Below are 18,930 nucleotides of genomic sequence, written 5' to 3' on the forward strand. Positions count from 1 at the left end.
TTACCTTCACTGCTCCGTCGTGTTTCTTAGATTCCACATATAAGCGACATCATACAGTACTTGTCTTTCTGTGTCTTATTTCATTTAGCATAATTTCCCCCAAATCCATCCATGTTGCTGCAAACGGCAGGCTTCGGTGGGGGAGTCTCTGGGCTGTCTGCTGAGCTGGGCTCCAAGCGTGCGGTGTGCAGGGACAGTCGGTTTATGGCGTTGGCATGGAAGGACGCCTTGTAGTTCTTTCCCACGTCGCTCTGTGTTTTCCCTCATGTCCCTTTCTGTCGTGCAGGAGACCGCAGTTCTTCATCTGGAAGTTTCTTCTGTTGCCAGCCCCACCAGCTGCTGGCTGGGATGGCGCCCTCACTCACGGAGCCCCGGGCCCAGCAAACAAAAAGAGCAGAACTGCAGCCGTTTTGCCAGACGCACTCCCTGAGAATAATTTAGCCAGATTCTGTCCAGGAAACTAGGGATGTGTTGGCAGCCTCACAGGGCGGTCAGGAGGGAAGGTTTAGAGTCACCCCCAGGACCTAGCCGTCTCCTTTTCCCCACGCCCTCCCTCTAATGATTGAATGAGTGAATTAAGGCTTCAAGTGTACTTTCCCAACAAGTTAGTCCCCGAGACAGCCGTCATGTTATGCTCTTAAGTGGGCTCTGAGATAAGCAAAGGGGAAAGTGGAGTGGGTGGGAAGGCATGGGAGATGCCGGGCGAGCTGCCAGAGATGGAGCTGTGAGTGACGGGAGGCAGCGCCGCTTAAGAGACAACGTCCTGAGGTTGACGCGGCCCAGACTGTCTTGTTGGGGTCACACTCACCTGCCTTCTCTGCACCCAGGAGGAAGAATGATGAGAACATCACGCTGGAGACGGTCTGCCACGACCCCAAGATTGCCTACCATGGGTTTGTCCTGGACGATGCTGCTTCTCCGAAGTGCATCATGAAGGAAAGAAAGGGGTCTGGAGAGACTTTCTTCATGTGCTCCTGCAGCGCTGAAGAGTGCAACGACCACATCATCTTCTCCGAAGGTGAGTGTCCTCTCCGAAGTCTGCAGGCGCAGGTACGTCCTTCCGTGGCTGGTGGGAGCGGGCTCACAGGCCCCCTTACTTGCTGGAAAGAGGGGCTTAAGGGCTGACAGGGTCGGCTCCGGTCTGTATCCAGTCTGGCTCCTGGGAGCCACATTATGACTCTTCACCGTGGTTCTCCAGGCGCAGGGCCTGGAGAGGCAGTAGCGGCATCACCTGAGAACCTGATAGAAGTGCAGGCTCCGGGCCCCGGCCTGGCCGTGGCACTGGAGACTCTGGGTGCCCGTCCAGCAGGCTGCGTTTAAACAAGCCTTCCAGGTGATTCTGACGCCGCTCAAGTTTGAGAACGACTGGTCCAGCGGTGGGGGGAAGCTGTGTGATTCGGGAAGAGCCGTGCTTTGAGTCAGCTCACGTGGTCATGGCACACGCTCACCCCTCGGATTTGTCTAAAGGGCACTTACCCTTTGTCGCGTTTGAGGAGGACTGCGGTGCAGAGGCAGTGAGGCCAGCCCACACTCGGAGCCCAGCTCAGCCAGTGCCCAGCAGCTGGCTCAGTGTGGAAGGAGGGCACCCACGTTTCCTACAGTGTAGAAACATGGTCACTGACTTTAAGGACAAAGGTAGTGTATGCTCTTTATCAAATACCAGATAATCTAACAGCATATAACAACTTTAAAATGGAAGTCCCTTCACCTGTCCCCTGACTCCCAGCCCAGCAGATGAGCTGTATTGATGGCCTGTTGGATACACCCGTCTCTGCCTTTCATCCATATTAGCCTTCCTTCCCTCCCCTCTTTCCCTGCTCTGTCCCTCTCTCCTTCCTACTTACCTTCCCTCCCTCCATCTGCCCATCCGTCTGTCTGTCCACTCTGCCATCTGTCCATCCGTCTGTCCATCTATGTGTCCATCTGTCTATTCATCCCTCCATCTGTCTGGCCATCCATCTGTTATTCTGTGTCCATGCATTCACCCACCCATCCGTCTATCCATCTATCTGTCCATCCATTCATTGTAGCTGCTCATCCATCTTTCAGTGCAAATAGTTAATCATACTATAAATATTACCTGGCAATATTGTTTTTCACTCAGCCACTTTTATTCCTTTTCTAAACAAGATAATATATATAGATCTATTGTAACCTGTTAATTGCTGTCTAGAATTGTATAAATATATCTTCAAGTGACTTAACCATTCCCTTGTTGATAGATTGTTTTAGATATCTCCAGTTTTCCACTTAGTGCTACACTGACTATCTTAGTAAGAACATCTTACACATTTGTGCTAATATTTCTGCAAGATAGACTTCTAGAAATGAAATTTCTGGATCAGAGATATGCACAGTTTAAATTTGGATAATTTACTATTAAGTTGTTCTCATGCCCCCAAAGATACATAAGCATATGAATTTCCATCTACTTTCTCCAACACTGGAGATTATGTCTTTTAATTTTTCCAGGCAGTAGTGAAAATAATATTCTTTTGGTTTTAGGATTGTAAATCAGAATAAGGAAAAGTTATTTTAGCCCTCCATAGGTCCAATTCAGTAAACAATCCTGTAGAAACCCAGGTGCTGGGCTGGCATACTACCCCTTCTGCCGTGTGCGTGCCAGCTACGGGGCACGGTGAGCCTCTGCTTTGTGGTGCTCGTGGGCGCTGCAGACCCACCTCTTCCTCTGTGTCCTTTAGCCAGTTTCCCTCCCTTCCTGCTCAGCTTCCCATCTGTGTGAAACTCTCAGCGTGCAAAGGCAGGCATGTGCACGTTGTTAGCACAGCACTGTTCAAAATCACTCCTCTCTCCTACTGTTTCCTCCTCCAAGCAGGCCATTTCGTTCTTTCCTTATGTAATTTAAGTTAGGAGAGATGCTGCAACTAGATTTGATCACACTAGAACATGGCAACCCTGGTGTCCTGGTTTACCCTGTTAACCTTCCCCAAGTACTTCACCTTTAAAAAGGCGGCCCAGACTACGCCCAAAGAGTTAATCCCTAATAGTGGAATGTCCATTCATATTCACGATCATCTGTGAAACTTTTCTTTCCTTTTGCATACTGGCTTATCCACAGTGGAAGAATTTATTTCATTCAAAGGTGACAAAAGTTGCCAAATGGCTTGACAATTGGATATATTATATATGTGTGTGTGTACTCCTGTACGCTGTTAAGGTGTTAATGACTTCGGTTTTCAGCGTATTTCAACTCATGTGATAATCATGGGCACACGTTCACATTTTTGTTATCAGACTGTTTGTTTCCTTGTGAGGTGAGATAATCAGCGTGAAGGCAGTTTCTCATTGGACAATTCAAGAAATCCAGCACAGCTGATGACTCAGATAGCTGCGTGATTTCAGAGTCTTCTGAAATGCTCCAGGGAGTATGCTTAAAAATAAGTCTTTCCTCTCTGGCGGGATATTTTCCTCACCTACAACATCAGGCATTAGAACACTTTGGGACCGATTTCTCTTATTGCCACTATCTCTTCTTTATACTAAAGAATGAAAACTTAAGAAAAAAAATTGAAGTATAATTGACCTGCAATGTGTTTTAGTAATTACTGCTATATAGCAGAGTGATTCAGTTATACACCCACCCCTCCCCCACACTCATTCTTCTGTATCTGTTCTTTTGTGGCTGATCACAGGGGACTGAATACAGTTCTCTGTGCTCTACGGCAGGCCCTCGTTGTTTATCCACTTTGTATATGAAAGTGTACGTCTGTCAATCCCGATCTCCCGGTCGATCCTCTCCCAGCCCCGTCCCCCTTGACGGCCACCGATCTGTTGCCTGCGTTCATGTTTCTGTCCCATAGATAGCTTCGCTGGTGTCGCAGTTTAGATTCCACATACATGAGCTCTCAGACAGTATTCGTCTTTCTCTTTCTGACTGAGTGTGGCCATCTCCAGATCCACCCAGGTTGCTGCAAATGGCACTATTCATTCTTTTTTACGGATGTGTTCAGTTCAGTCCAGTCGCTCAGTCGTGTCCGACTCTTTGCGACCCCATGAATCGCAGCACGCCAGGCCTCCCTGTCCATCACCGTCTCCCGGGATTCACTCAGACTCTCGTCCATTGAGTCCGTGATGCCATCCAGCCATCTCATCCTCGGTCGTCCCCTTCTCTTCCTGCCCCCAATCCCTCCCAGCATCAGAGTCTTTTCCAATGAGTCAACTCTTTGCATGAGGTGGCCAAAGTACTGGAGTTTCAGCTTTAGCATCATTCCTTCCAAAGAAATCCCAGGGTTTATCTCCTTCAGAATGGACTGGTTGGATCTGTACCACCTCTTTATCCATTTATGTGTTGATGGACGTTTTGGTAACATTGCCAAACTAATCAGTGAACCCAAGAAGGATACAGTTGATCTTAAACCTGGTCATTTGGAAATGAGCTAAGTAAGCTTTACTCAGTCCTTTTGTGTGACAGAATTCCCCAGTGAAATGGAGGTGTTTTTCCATAGTGGTAGTGAGCACATTTGTGTGTGTGTGTGGCACAGACTTTGTGCCAGCATGGAGCTCCACGTTGAGAAGGTGAGGTGCCTTTTCAGGAATATTTCTTTGGTTTCCATGATAATGTTCACATTACTTTTTCTGTGGAATTGTAACCATACTATCGCCTAAAGCAGGAAGACACGTAGGAATGCCTTCAGGATGCATTTCACAAGATGCTGTTCTGAACTGGATCTCCAAGGGAGCTGTTGGATAGCCTGAGGAACCCTGGACAGGAAGTAGAGAGGCATTAAAGGGGTTCGCCTGTGTCATCTTGCTCCTCAATTGTCTATTATGTTCATCTGCGGGGGTGAGAAGCTGGATCTCTGGCCATCCCATTCTCTTCCTGACTTAGAGCTTAACTTCTGGAAATGACTAGGCCTCTTGGCCATGCGGGAAAGGGCATTAGCAGTAACCTCAAGCCTGGACTCTGAAAAGTTTGGTTTCAAGGCCAGAGGCCCACCCCCTTCTTAACTGGCGTGCAGCATGCCCGAAACCCAGGCTGTGAAAATTCCTGAACAGCAGTAACAGTGGCCTCTCTCCTGCATAGGAGCCTGGTGTGGTTGTGCTGACTGCTTTCAGGCGCACTGCTTTGCTTCACTGCTTTGCTACAGGCATAACTTCTTTTGACATCATACTGTACCATTTTTTCCAAATTTACTCAGGTATATTTAACAAATAAAGTTGTACATATTTAAAGTGTACATCATGGTGACTTGATATACATATACTTTGTGAAAGGATTTCCACTCCCTACCCCCCTCATCTAGGCAATTCACATATCCATCACCTCACATATTTGTCTTGTGTGTGAGATTATTTAAGTTCTACTTTCTTAGTAAATTTCAGTTGTACAATAATGTTATCACCTGTAGTCACCATGTTTTACACCAGATCCTCAATACTCATTCATCTTAGAGCTGACAGTTTGTATCCTTTTAACAACCTCTCTCTATTCCCCCATCCTCCAGCCCATGGCAACCACCATTTTTTTTTTTGCTGACTTTTTCACATTTATTTTGCTTATGTTAAATGTATGTATTCTTGGATTCAGTTGGACCTAAGTTTATTCCTAATGTGGTTAAAAAGCACTAACTATAACACTGCAATCTGCAACCATTTTTCTGTTTTTATGAGTTAGCTTTTTTTTTTAAGATTCCACATGCAAATCCTACCACGAGGTATTTGTCTTTCTGTCTGGCTTATTTCATTTAGCATGCTGTCCTCAGAGTCTACCTGTAATGTTGCAAGCAGCAGGATCCCCCTCTTTTTCGCGGCTGCACACCGCTCCGTTGTGTATGCACACCACATCTGTGCCCACGCGCCCCTTAACGGACACTGGGGTTGCCTCCACGCCTTGCTGATTATTGATGACGCTGCAGTGAATACGGGAGTGCAGGTATCTCACTGAGATCCTGTTTCTTTGGATAAATACCCAGGAGTGGAATTGCTGGATCGAATGGAAACTCTGTTTTTCTTTTTTTGAGGAACCTCCATACTGTTCTCCACAGGGACTGTACCAGCTTACGTTCCCATCAGCAGTGTAGGGGGTTCCCTGTTCCTCATGTTCTTGGCAGCACTTGTCATCTCGGTCCTTTTTAGGGTCATAACTTTTTTTATGCTGAAATGAAGCCCATGCAGTTAGCTCGTTCAAACTTTTCATTTTACCCACAAAGAAATGGGTTTTTAGAGAGTGATGTAAATTTCCCAAGATTTCACAGGTGGGTCTCCACCATTTGTCTGTGGGAGAGTTGGATAATTTGGCCTGTTTTTGAGGGAATACCATCAACCTCCCATGTTCGGGGGTGGGAGGGTTGCTTGTTAACAGCTGTCTCAAGGCTATGGACATACACCTGGTCACTGAACTGTACCCAGACTTCCCATTCAGCCAGTCCGAGGCAGGCAGCTCAACCAGAGGCTGTATCATTCACGGGCTTGTGAGAGGACTGATCTTCACAAATGACGACTAGTGGGATGCTCATCTTTTGAGATGATTGTGGTCTCCCCAGTGAGATTTTCTGGGTTCAGATCCCAGCTAAGCCATTTATAAGTAGTTTGTCCTTGGATGAAACAGTTTCAGTTTTCCCCTCTGAAAAATGGGGATAGAAAACAGTGCTCACTTTGAATAGGATTTCTGTGAGGATAAATGTGTTTATTCATGTGTGGAACATAGAATAAGGCCTGGCAGAGAGCAAGTGTGCTATACGTTCTGGCTGTAAAGAGTCACTGTTGTTTCCTTTGATCCATTTGAATCTTGTCTTTCGATTTAGCCAGAGGAGTGACGTGCTTTGTATCAACGTCGTGTTGCGTTCTCCTTCTAGAAAACTCCTTCAGCAGACATGTGTATAGGTATTGTCCATCATCAGCAACAGCCCTGGGAATCAGAGGAAATCTGTCAAGGATGCTGTTGAGGAAACTATTCTCTGCATTGTCACCTTGCTGAGAAAGCTGGGAGAAATTTCTCTCAGCTCTCTGCCTTGGAAAGATTATTCCCTTCATGAGGGTATATTTGCTTCTGATCTTTAGGACAGCTTGAAGCATAGAGAGCTTCAGATAGAGCAGGGATTAGCAAACTTCTTTGCTAAAGGACCAGTTCCTGATTATTTGGGGCTTCACAGGCCAGAGAGTCTCTGTTGCAGCCACAGGCAGTATGTAAACAAGTTGGACACAGCTGTGTTCCAATAAAACTTTATTTACAAAACACGCCTTCGGGCCAGCCCCTGATGTGGATGTCACGTTTCACTGTATCTCTCCCTGCAGTGCAACCAGAAGAGCTCGAGTCATGCTTCTGGCAAGTATGTTGGTGCGGACTTTGTGTACTGGCATCGCCCGCTTGCTGGTTTGCCTGCATCTACTTTCCATTTGTCTTGATTCCAGCTCCCATTCTTAGTTTTTCTTGGCCTTTCCCCTGACTGCATCTATCTCTAGGTTGCATGAGATTTTATATTTTTACAGGATGGAACTGTCAGTAAATACGTCAGTTCTATCTAATTAACTTAGAAACCGGGGCTCCAGAAACCTCTCTGACTCAGAGTTCACCCGATGTGGTTAAACAGCGATGCAGCCTCCACGCAGCAATGTGAGTGCCGCCGGCCGCCCGCGAGCTGCCTGCAGGCCCCGAGGTACCCCAGAGGCCGAGTGCAAGGGGCCAGGGCTCCTGGTAGCCACAGAGTCTCCGTCTCTCCTTTCTCATTGTTGTCGAGTTTCTTTTAAATGAAAACAGACTCTTTGGTTTGCAAGCCTAAAGCTGGCAGGAAGACAGATGACTTTTTTTCACAGTATCAGACACGCGGTTTCCTGTCTCTGTTTAACTTGCTAGCAGATCATCTCAGCCAGCTGGGTCCCCATGGGCCTGTGTGACCTTAATCCTGTCGCTTCGCGCCGCCCAGCAGACCCACTCTGCGCGTGGACCACGTGCCTTGCGCGCTCTGTGGACGCGTCTTGGTTTGTGAGGCAGGGAGGGCTGGGACGTGCTGCCTCCTTCCTGTCCAGTCTCACTTTGCGTTCCCTCCGCTCCAGCAGGCAGGGGCTGGTTCTGTGGGGGAGAGGCAAGTTTCTGCCGGTAAAGCAGCAGCAGAATGCTGGTGCCGGGCGGCCCTGTGTGTACTGCTGCCCGTGAGCGTGAGCGCGCCCTCGCCACTCAAAATAGCCGGCTGGGCAGCTGGGCCTTTTTGTTTCAAGGAAAACAAAGCAGATTTACTCTCTGGTCTCAAAGCAAAAGGAAAACAGTAAGTGTGGAAACACGGTGGAGAAAAGTTGTTAGATGAGAAAGACAATTATGGATTAAAAGTTCCACGTCTCATTCCTGGGAAAAGAAATCAGTTATTTGAGGTGATGACTCAGTGCTGAAGGAGCCTTGGGTCATGAATGACTTAGAAGCACCCCCCGAATCCCCGAGTACAGCCCATGTTTGGTCAAGGAGATGATAAAGATCGTACATGCCAGAGGGTACGGTGACTCAGTCCAGTGAGGCTTAGCATGTATTTGAAGTGTCTTCAGGCAAAGCAACTGGCTTCTGTAGGTTTTTTCCCCTTTTCCCTAAGCAGCAAAGTAAACAGAGATGCTTTGAGGCCATGTGTGGTTGCCGGCTGTGAATATTTCTACCCTGGAGCCTCATTCTGACGTGAATCACAGCCGAGTGGAATCCATTAAGGACGCAGTCTGTCTCGAGTCCCAGCCCCTGGATGTGAGTGGCCAGTGAGACGCTTGGGCCAGTGGGGCTGGCCTTGTTACAAGTCTCCCCTCTCCCAGCCGCCACCTGGTGTTCTGTAAACAAGACGCAGATGGGTGACGGTGAAAAGGGGCCAGGAGACTGTTTGCTCCTTTCCAAGCACCCCAATGTCCCACCAGTGGAAAAACACTGGAGTTAGCTAGCCACTGGGAAACTGACCCTCATTTCCGCCCGTTCTGAACCCCAGAGGCTGTATTTACCTCTAGTTGGACATCTGGCTGACTGGTTTTTCGGAAAACCTTTTCTGATCCTCAAATAACTCTTGCTTGTTGCTAATTATGTAAAATTTCAATGTTCCCAGCAATAATCATGCCTTACAAAAGCTAATATCAACTTTTAAAGAAACAATACATATTTGCTTCTCTGCTTTAAAAACACATGCACACCTCTGTCGCTGGCTCAGTGTCAGGGACAATGGATCCTACACTTGGTGACTGAAATTCTTCTCACGACTTCTCTTTTTCTGGGGTCGTATCCTAGTCTGCTGTCAGGCTGAGGTCAGTCTCGGCCTTGGCTACACGTTGGAAACACCTGAGAAGCTTTAAAAAATGACTCATTAACTGGGTCTTAGCCCTGCAGTTTCGGACTTAATTGGTCTGGGGCCTGGTGTCAGGATTAAAAAAAAAAAACCCAGCTCACCAAGATATTCTAATATGCAGCCAGTGTTGGAAACCACTGAATTCAAGACAGTTTGTTCTGCCAAAGGGATTTATATGTTTCATCCTGTTCCGCATATAACCTGAAAGAGGACGGGGACAATTAGAGTGGCAGCCACCGCAGGAAGTGGCCAGACTCAGCCCCTGAGGCTAGAGGAGCTGAAGAACACGCAAGCCGCACACCTGGGTCAGCCCTTCCCCGGGGAGTAGCAGGGTGCCTTCATAGAGGCTGCCACCGTGCTTGCCACACTCCACGAGCAAGCGCTCCAGAACGAGGCCAGGAGCCTCCCTAGGTGGGCATCTCAGAACCGGTCAAATGACACATTCATCTGCAGCCCTGAGGAGAGATGGCAGGCGTGGGGGCCGAAAACCAGCCAGAGCATGCTTCGGGCGGAGCCAAAGGGAAGGCAGGGGGTGGAGGTGTTTTGGTAACGAGGCAGGTGTTGGTACTGTGCACAATTGATGTGCTTTCCTAAAGCCTTCTGGCCTCCCTGTTGGAGAAGATAGTGCGGTCACTCCAGCCCAGCCTCTCTACCTTAAGGTCTCTCGAAAACGCGAAGGGCCCTGAGACAGGGTAGATGATACAGCCCAGACCGTTCTTTTCCAGCCAAGGAGCAGAATGAGAGAATTGGGGCAGCAGCGGGGAGGGGGGTCTACACCAAGCCCAGGCTGAGTGAGCGCCCGGAGGACTCTCCCCGGACAAGGGGGTGAGGAGATCCCGCTCCAGACAGCGCAGTCAGCCCATGGAGAAAAGACGGTCATGAGAAGTGTCCGCGTCGCAGGCAGAGCCTGGCTCCTGGTAGGCCCTGTCTCCTGCGGGAGGGACAAGCAGCGCAGGGGCAGGAATGCTCCCGGGGGGACAGGACCCGGGCTCTGCCTGCCTGAAATGACCACGTGGGAAACTGGGCCAAACACACGTATGAGACGAGGCCTGTCCGTTCACACAGTTGATGGTAAGTAGGCAGCTTATCAGAATGCGGGCTTGGCATCTGCTCAGCGGGTTCAGAGGTGAGTGCAGGTCATTCTGAAACTGGGGACTTGGTGAAGAGAGTGAAAAGGAGACAAGAGCACAGCAGCTAGGAGTCGTCCTCACGCCTTGCTAAGAGCGGTGGGAGTCCCGCGCTACTGCGGTCCACGTGGGGGAGCGGGGCCTGGTGAAGCGTCACGGAGAATCCTGAGGAACACGAACGATTTCGGAGAACAGATCACTTTATGCTCAGAAAAAGGACCCAGTGTATATGGGGCGCCTGCTTCTTGCTGGGTGGGCAGATTTTAGGGTCTGATAAATATGAGCGTGATAGATAGGTCTTTTCAGGAGTGACTGAAGAAAATAGAGATGTTGAGCCTGAAAAAGATGATTTAGGGAAATGGGCTAAATGCCCAGCAACAGTTTGAGAACTCCCATCCCACAGCAGAGCAAGGCATTGTGTCATCTTTTGCTTCAGAGAATAGCAGGAAAGCTGGTAAGTGGGCTTATGGGAAGGCCATACCTGATTATAAAGAATGTGTTCTAGAATAACCCAGTGTTAAGACTTTCTCCTAAGATGTCTGTCGGGGTGTAGAGTATAGGGCGACTTACAGAGGAGTGGAGTCCTGCTGTGATTACCTTTATGGCAGGTTTCCTCTGCACCTCTCAGGAGTGTTCTGAGGAGGTGTCGTCCTGGAGTAGACTGCCTGAAAGGCCCTTTTCGGGGGAGAGAGGAAGGGAAGAAGTAAATAATGGAGGCTGGAGTGGGATGTGAGGAGGGAGGCAAAACTTACTTTTGAGATATGTACAGTTAGAAGAAAACAATCACATGGGCTAGAGAGAATTCATCATTTGGGGAAAAAGTATTCTCGAAGTCTGTCTAGTGTCAAACAATGCTGTCCACATGCTGGAAGTTTAATTAGGCCCTGCACGAGCTCCTGGCCTTCTGTTGTTTAATTAAAATGGTTTTTTACTATTTGGCTGAATTTGTTTACTTTTTCTTGAGATGATGGATAGGGAATTATCTCTCTGCACTCCCCCCTGCAGTTTTTCTACTAGAACATTCTCATGGGCCATTTTCTCACTGGCTGGCAGAGTATGGTTGTCCTAGGGCTTTGCCAACAAGTCCTATCTGTGGCAGACTCCCAAGGGATGTTTGCTGAAGCAGTGCTTCTCAGACCGGAGTGTGTCAGTGAGTCTCATAGAGGACTCTCTCACACGCAGGGCTGCTGCCGCAGTGTAGCACAGGGTGAGATGCGGCGTTTCCCCACGTCCCCAGCTGGTGCCTGCTGACTGCGCCGGTCTGAGGGCATACCCTGAACAGCAGCGTTCCAGGAGATTCTTTTTGTACCATGCCGTCAGTATTTTTAAAGATGAGAAAATAGACAAAATTTTGGAACTCCCAAGTTAGAAAGTATGTATATATGGTAACTCCCGGATTATAAAGTGTGTATGTAGTATGCTGGATGAGGATGTAAGGGAGAGACGGGGCGAGAACAGGAAAGCTAATAGGATGTGGATGCCGCAGAATAAGGAGGCAGTTTGCTTTGCTTCTTACGAGAGCCTGTATATTTTTTTCTAGGGATCCATGTCCTCTAGGGGCCAGGGCTGCGACTCAGTAATGCTTCCCTTGTTTGTTGAGTGAACACACTTGGAACTTAGCCAGTAAATGTCTACGGGATGTTGGTACCTTTTGTTCACTTTCAACATCTTCTTTATTATAACTGGGTCCAACATCACTAGATAAGTGGTAAAACTGAGTTTTGCCTCTGGGAAAACAGAATTCAAACCAGACAGCCAAAAAGCACCTGCCTCTCTTCTCTTAGTATAGCCAGACTGACTCCCTCCATAGCCTTCTACTTGCTTTTTTTTAAAATTGAGGTACAGTTGATTTACAGTGCTGTGGGTGTTTGAGGTGTGCAGCAAAGTGGCTCAGTTATATATACATATACACACACACACACACGTTCTTTTCCATTGTAGACTATTACGAGGTATTGAATATAGTTCCCTGTGCTATATGGGTCCTTAATTGATTACCTGTTTTATATGTAGTATCAATTGTTTGTACCTACTAATCCTATATTCCTAATTTATCCCCTCTCCCACACTTTCCCCTTTGGTAACTGTAAGTTTATTTTTGAAATCTCGGAGTCTGTTTCTGTTTTATTAATTCGTTCATTTGTATTGGTTTTTAGATTCTACATAAAGTGACATCATATGAAATTCGTCTTTCTCTGACTTACTTCACTTGGTGTGATCATCTCCAGGTCCACCCATGTTGCTGCAAATGGCATTATTTCATTCTTTCTAATGGCTGAGTACTATTCCATCACACACACACACACACACACACACACAGAGCATGCCTTCTTTTACTGTTGATGGACATTGTGGTGGCTTCCATGTCTTGGCGATTGTAAATAGTGCTGCAGTGAACATGGAACAACATATTTCTCCAGATACATGCCTAGGAGTGGGATTGCCAGACTGTATGATAGCTTTGTTTTTAAGAAACCTCCATACTGTTCTCCATAGTAGCTGTTACCAATTTACATTCCCACCAACAGTGTAGGACGGTTCCCTTTTCTCCATGTCCTCTCCTGCATTTCTTGTTTGTAGATTTTTTGATAATGGCCATTCTGATCAATGGGAGGTGGTACGTCATTGTAGTTTTGATTCGCTTTTCTTTAATAATTAAAATACTGATCATCTTTTCATGTGCGTTTTGGATATACATATGTCTTCTTTGGAGATATGTCTATTTAGCTCTTCTCATTTTTTTTTTCAGAATTTAAAAAAAAAATTTACTTTTGGCTGTGCTGGGTGTTCTCTAGTTGCGGTGCTTGGGTTTCTCTCGTTGCAGAGACCTGGCTGCAGGTCACGTGGGCTTCTAGAGTTGCGGCCCGTTGGCTCCGTAGTTGTGGCTCTGGGGCTCCCGAGCACAGGCTCTGTAGTTGTGGCACGCAGGCTTAGTCGTTCCGCAGGCTGTGGGATCCTCCTGTGTCAGGTTGAACCTGTATCCCCTGCATCGGCAGATGGATTTTTTACCACTGAGCTACCAGGAACACCCCCGCCCGCTTTTTTGATTTTTTTTTTCTTAATATTGAGCTGCACGAGCTCTTTGCATATTTTAGAGATTAATCCCTTGTGGGTCGCTTCATTTGCAGACCTTTTCTCCCGTTCTCTGGGTTGTCTTTTTGTTTCTTTTGCTGGGCAAAAGCTTCAGAATCCCAAGTTCTTAAAAACCAACTTCTACCATGCTGGTTCCTCTAAATATACAGAATGATAACTGTCAGGTTTTGTTTTTGTTTTTTTCTTTCCATGCTGCATGGCTTGTGGGATCTTAATTTCTCAACCAGGGATAGAACCCAGACCCTTGCCAGTGAAAGCACAGAGTCCCAATCACTGGACTGCCATTGTAGAATCTACTTTGATTATTCTTAGGGGTTTCTATTGCCTGATAAAATATTGCTAGTTTAAATCTAGAACTTTTTTTTCTAGACTTCTATTGACAACTTTTTCTTCAAATTGTCAATAAAGGCAACTTGTAAGTGTGTATTAAGAAAATCATGAAATCGAATCTCAGCTCGATGTAGTGTCTGGTTTAGAGGCAAAGAGGTAACATGAAAAGTACAATACCTTTCTTAGATTGTAGACTTGGAAAGCTCAAGAGAAGTTTCCTTCCAAGGGCTGCAAGTTCAGGATTTGAAATTCAGTCACTGTTGGGTAATGTCCTGTACAAAAAGTGACCTTAAACCCCAGGCTGCAAACACAGCAGGGCAGAGATATGATTTGGGGATATACAGGAGACTTGGGATAAAACTTCTCAAGCCATTTTAACAAAATGTACTTTGTGTTGGTCTCTTTGGAAATAATAGGGTTTTTGGACTGAATGAAGAGTGCTTTAAATATTGTGAGCTTGTCTTCCTGATGCCACATCATCCCTTACCTATAAATTGTATCATCAGAAAGGCAGTTGCCTGTGAGTGGCTCTGTTCATACAGTAGATAAGCAAGCCCAGTGACATTTGGAGGCTAAACAACACTGATCAGGTGTAAAGGACCAGGTAAGATGAGCCTACCTGGGTAGACCTTCTTAACTGGTATGGCACATTCCACCATTCTGCCTCCCAGTACTGGTTGGTTGGGATGTAAGTCACGTTGAGTAGAAATAGCTCTAGTTGGCCTCAGTGCCTGAGCCGTTTTTCAAAGGAATGCATTTGAAATATCCCCATTAGAATAAGGTTTGCTGAAGATTGTTGGTATGGATTCCTTATGGAGGCCTTTTGCTCTATCATATACTTTCTCTGTATCTACCAAACTGATCATACATTTTTTTCTCCTTTAAATTATTAGTGTGGTCAGTGGTAGGAGTTGCTTTCTTTGCATACTTGCTTTCCATTTAAAATAATGCTTCTGTAGCTTTGGCTGGATTTGGATTGCTAGCATTGTTGTTATTGGTGCTAGTGGTAAAGAGCATGAATGTCGGCGCAGGAGACAGAAGAGACACGGGTTCGATCCCTGGGTCGGGAAGATGCCCTGGAGGAGGGCATGGCAGCCCACTCCAGTTACTCTTGCCTGGAGAATCCCCTGGACGAGCAGCTTGGCAGGCCACAGGGTCGCAAAGAGTCAGACATGACCGAAGCAGCTTAGCACTGCACCGCACACCAGTTTTATTTAGAATTCGTTTTCAAAATCGTAGTATGTGAGATTGTTCTGTAGTTTTCATATATTCTTTCTGGTTCTGGTCGTCCTGTTTTCAAAGCATGAGACACAGTGCTTTTCCTATTTACTGAGTGTGGGTGACATTGAAATGACCTATCCTTGAAAGCTTGGGGGCTCTCAACTTCATCTGAGATGGGTGTGTATTAGGGGCTTTGAGGGGAACACTGTTGCCCCCATGTTTTTGGATACTTCCCAGTTTCTACTGGGAAAAAAGAAACTTTCAGATGAGCTGAAAGAGTGCAACAATGAGCCCCTGCGTACCTTTTCCCTTTCCATTTGCCACCTTCTCATCCCGTGGGCATTTTCAGGGGTGTATCACAGTCACAGTTCAGTTTCCCCAGAGCGGTGAAGTCACTGCTGGTCCAGTCAAGGACCAGGCATGGCCTTCAGTTGTTCTGACTCTTCCATGTGTCTCTGATTTTTTGTGACATTGACTTTAAACAGGTGGACCACTGATTTCATTGAGGCACATTCCGGATATATCTGATGGTTCCCCTCTTGTTTTGACAATGGTCAAACATTTCTATAAGAAGTCCACTGGCATTTTTATTGTAGGAAGTTTAGGGGGTTGACAGTTCTGCAAAAAACAAACTCTGACATGTGTATCCAGTCACTGGTACTAAGAAATTTGACAGTGAATCATGGGCTTTAAAAAAGATTCGAAATTACAGTTGTCCTCTATAACTACTCAATTTCTTTAATGTTTGTAAGATTATTCAGTTTGGGGGGGCTCAGTTTTAGTGAATTACACATATTAATTTTTAGGACATTGACCAGTATTGTTTAAGTTTTCAAACTTACTGGCAAGAAGTTTTTCCGGTGCCTGAGATTCTGTGTCCCCCAGGCCTCTATCTGCCCTTTGCTGCACATCAGTGTCACCGAGGTTCATCTGTGTGTTGGTCACTGCAGCAGAGTCTGTCCAGTGTTGCTGATCCCTCCTGTGTCTTTGTTTTCCATTCCTCTGATTTCAGTGTTTCTCTTTACTCTCTTTCCTTCTCTTTGACTGTATACTCTGGTCCTTTCTCTAAAAGTTCTTTTGAACCCTCTGTTGGCTGAAGATCCTGGGAGCTACCGTCAGCATCCCTCTTGAGGGACACTCCCCCTGCAGCTGGCCACTGCCTGCCACACCAGCCTCCACTGTATACACAGGATCCCCGTGCGCATGTCTAGGAAGTGACCTGCCACGCCAGCCTCCGCTGTACACACAGGATCCCCGTGCGTGTGTCTAGGAAGTGACCTGCCACGCCAGCCTCTACTGTACACACAGGATCCCCATGCGTGTGTCTAGGAAGTGACCTGCCACGCCAGCCTCCGCTGTACACACAGGATCCCTGTGCGCATGTCTAGGAAGTGACCTGCCACGCCAGCCTCCGCTGTACACACAGGATCCGTTAGTGTGTCTAGGAAGTGACCTGCCACGGCAGCCTCCACTGTTCACACAGGATCCCCATGTGTGTGTCTGGGAATGAGACCTGATTCAGATCCAGCAGCGTGGCTACAGGACTTCAAAATGATCCATGTGAAACCAGTCAGTGCTTGGCATTTAGTAGGTTCTCAGTAAATGAGAGCTGTAGTTGTAAATATCACCATTAACCCAGTGGCTTTAGGCAGGAAATTCTCCCTTCCCCCAGCCCCTCTCTCCTGAGCACAGCTTCCTTGCTTGGCTCTCAGCCAGTTGCATATGTATGCTGTTGCTTTAGATGCGCATGCTGGCGTGGGGGAGTCTCTGTGGCTGGGTGTCACTGCTGGCTTCAAGCAGCTCTGTGGTTGCCTTGCAGTGTTCACCAGTGCACCGAGGTGCACAGAGAGCGAGCATCTGTAGCCCCTTCTGTTGCTTGGGTCACTTCGTGCCTTGGTAAATTTCTGCCCAGACTGCTTCACTGAGTCAAGGAACTGCAGAGCCAATTCAGCTAGTGAAGTAAGCGCACCTCTCGCACAGTTAGCTCTGTGGATTTGGTTTTCATCAAGATGCATTAAGCAATCCATATCAGCATTTTAACTCTCGACCTTAGTTTAATGTCTTTTTCACTATGTGACTCTTTTGAAGAACAAATAAATTATAGAGATTCAGTGTTAAGTTCCTTTTGGCAAGCAGCGATGGATTTGGGCCTCACAGAGGACTTGAAAGAGCTTGGGAGTGACCTCTTTTCATTGTGGTGTGTGTGTGTGGGATTAGGCAAGTTGTTTACTTTTAAATTACTCAGGAGGAACCTATACCAAGGACATTCCCCTTGAGGTTTTCTGCCAGTTTGTATGTTTTTATGGCATACTAACATTTATCTTTGACGTTTGTCCTTAAAAAATATTTATCAAGATTCTGACATTTGCAAATGGCTCTTTATTTGCAGCTCACTTGGGCTCCTGTACGTGGGACACATTTGGTTGGAAATTTTGGGAATTACCAACCTAGATAGCATATTGAAAAGCAGAGACATTACTTTGCCAACAAAGGTCTGCCTAGTCAAGACTATGGTTTTTCCATTGGTCATGTATGGATGTGAGAGTTGGACTGTGAAGAAGGCTGAGCGCCGAAGAATTGATGCTTTTGAACTGTGGTGTTGGAGAAGACTGTTGAGAGTCCCCTGGACTGCAAGGAGATCCAACCAGTCCTTTCTAAAGGAGATCAGCCCTGGGTGTTCTTTGGAAGGAATATGCTAAAGCTGAAACTCCAGTACATTGGCCACTTAATGTGAAGAGTTGACTCATTGGAAAAAATTCTGATGCTGGGAGGGATTGGGGGTAGGAGGAAAAGGGGACGACAGAGGATGAGATGGCTGGATGGCATCACCGACTCCATGGACATGAGTTTGAGTGAACTCCGGGAGTTGGCAATGGACAGGGAGGCCTGGCGTGCTGCAGTCCATGGGGTTGCAAAGAGTCCAACATAACTGAGCAACTGAACTGAGCTGAACTGAACTGAAACAGCCTGTTGGGTCCATTGCTGGGGAGACAGCTTGTTGGTGTGGAGAGAACACGGGCTCTGGAGCCATCAGACCTGCAGGAAATGGGGCCCCCTCAGTTTCTCCCCTCCCCACCCCTCACTCTGCCTTCCCTCCTTTCCACCCTCCCCTCCCTTCCCTCCGGTAGCCTCCTCTGTAAACTAGGCAGTGAACAGAAGGCTGCTGGGGAACTAAAGTGAGATGCTGCTGATACAGTGAGGGACCCAGGACTCAGCTCAGTAAAACCCATAAGGGGTTGGTTACCTCCACCGTTCTTCACAGAGTTCAGAGGAGGGTTTCCCATCCTTTTCCACTGCAGAGCTGCCCTCACAAGGGCAGAATCTACCCTTGTCCCTGGGGTACAACACACCACCCCAGGAGGACCACTCATTGGCACCATTTCTCCCTTACTCAGTTCCTGCAGAAACAGAGGCGTCTGGAAGTTTCTGCTCCAGGAAACCCAGGCAGAGAGACCAGCACTCAATGCCTTCACTTAGCCAGAGCTCTCTGGTGCTGTGCGTGCTGTGCCTAGGGAAGCCTGTGGATCTCTTCACAGTGATGTCTTTAAAACAGCACACACAGGAATTCAAAGAAAATCCAACATAGAGTCGTACAATTAAACCATACAAATGACTTAAGAAATTTGTGATATAGTAATCTTTGCTTCTATAGTAATGGATTAAGTAAGAAGATCTAGCGTCAGATGGAACAAACTGGAATGGCTAAGTGCTGCATATAGAGGATTCGTTGAGGCCTCTGTAAGAAACGTTAACATGGCATAAAAATATCTGTGGCTCATGCTGGGAAATGTGAAATTTTAGTTAAAGATTAGAAAAAATAAAAGGTGTCATTTTGCCCATGTAAGTTTACAGGCCCACTGAATTCTGTCTCTGGAGCTGAGGCTGAGAGCTACCTT

General features: G+C 47.0%; 1 protein-coding gene across 1 annotated transcript in view; it reads left to right on the forward strand.

The window, feature by feature from the left end:
- The window catches only part of TGFBR2 (transforming growth factor beta receptor 2), an 89,357-nt gene that overhangs the window by 40,797 nt on the left and 29,630 nt on the right, over window positions 1-18,930 (forward strand). Inside the window, exon 3 of the mRNA XM_069561226.1 lies at window positions 828-1,018. Coding sequence (XP_069417327.1) covers window positions 828-1,018 — 191 coding nt within the window. The remainder of the gene's footprint in view (window positions 1-827; window positions 1,019-18,930) is intronic.

Source organism: Ovis canadensis, chromosome 19 (genome assembly GCF_042477335.2).
Source record: "Ovis canadensis isolate MfBH-ARS-UI-01 breed Bighorn chromosome 19, ARS-UI_OviCan_v2, whole genome shotgun sequence".
Lineage (NCBI taxonomy): Eukaryota > Metazoa > Chordata > Mammalia > Artiodactyla > Bovidae > Ovis > Ovis canadensis.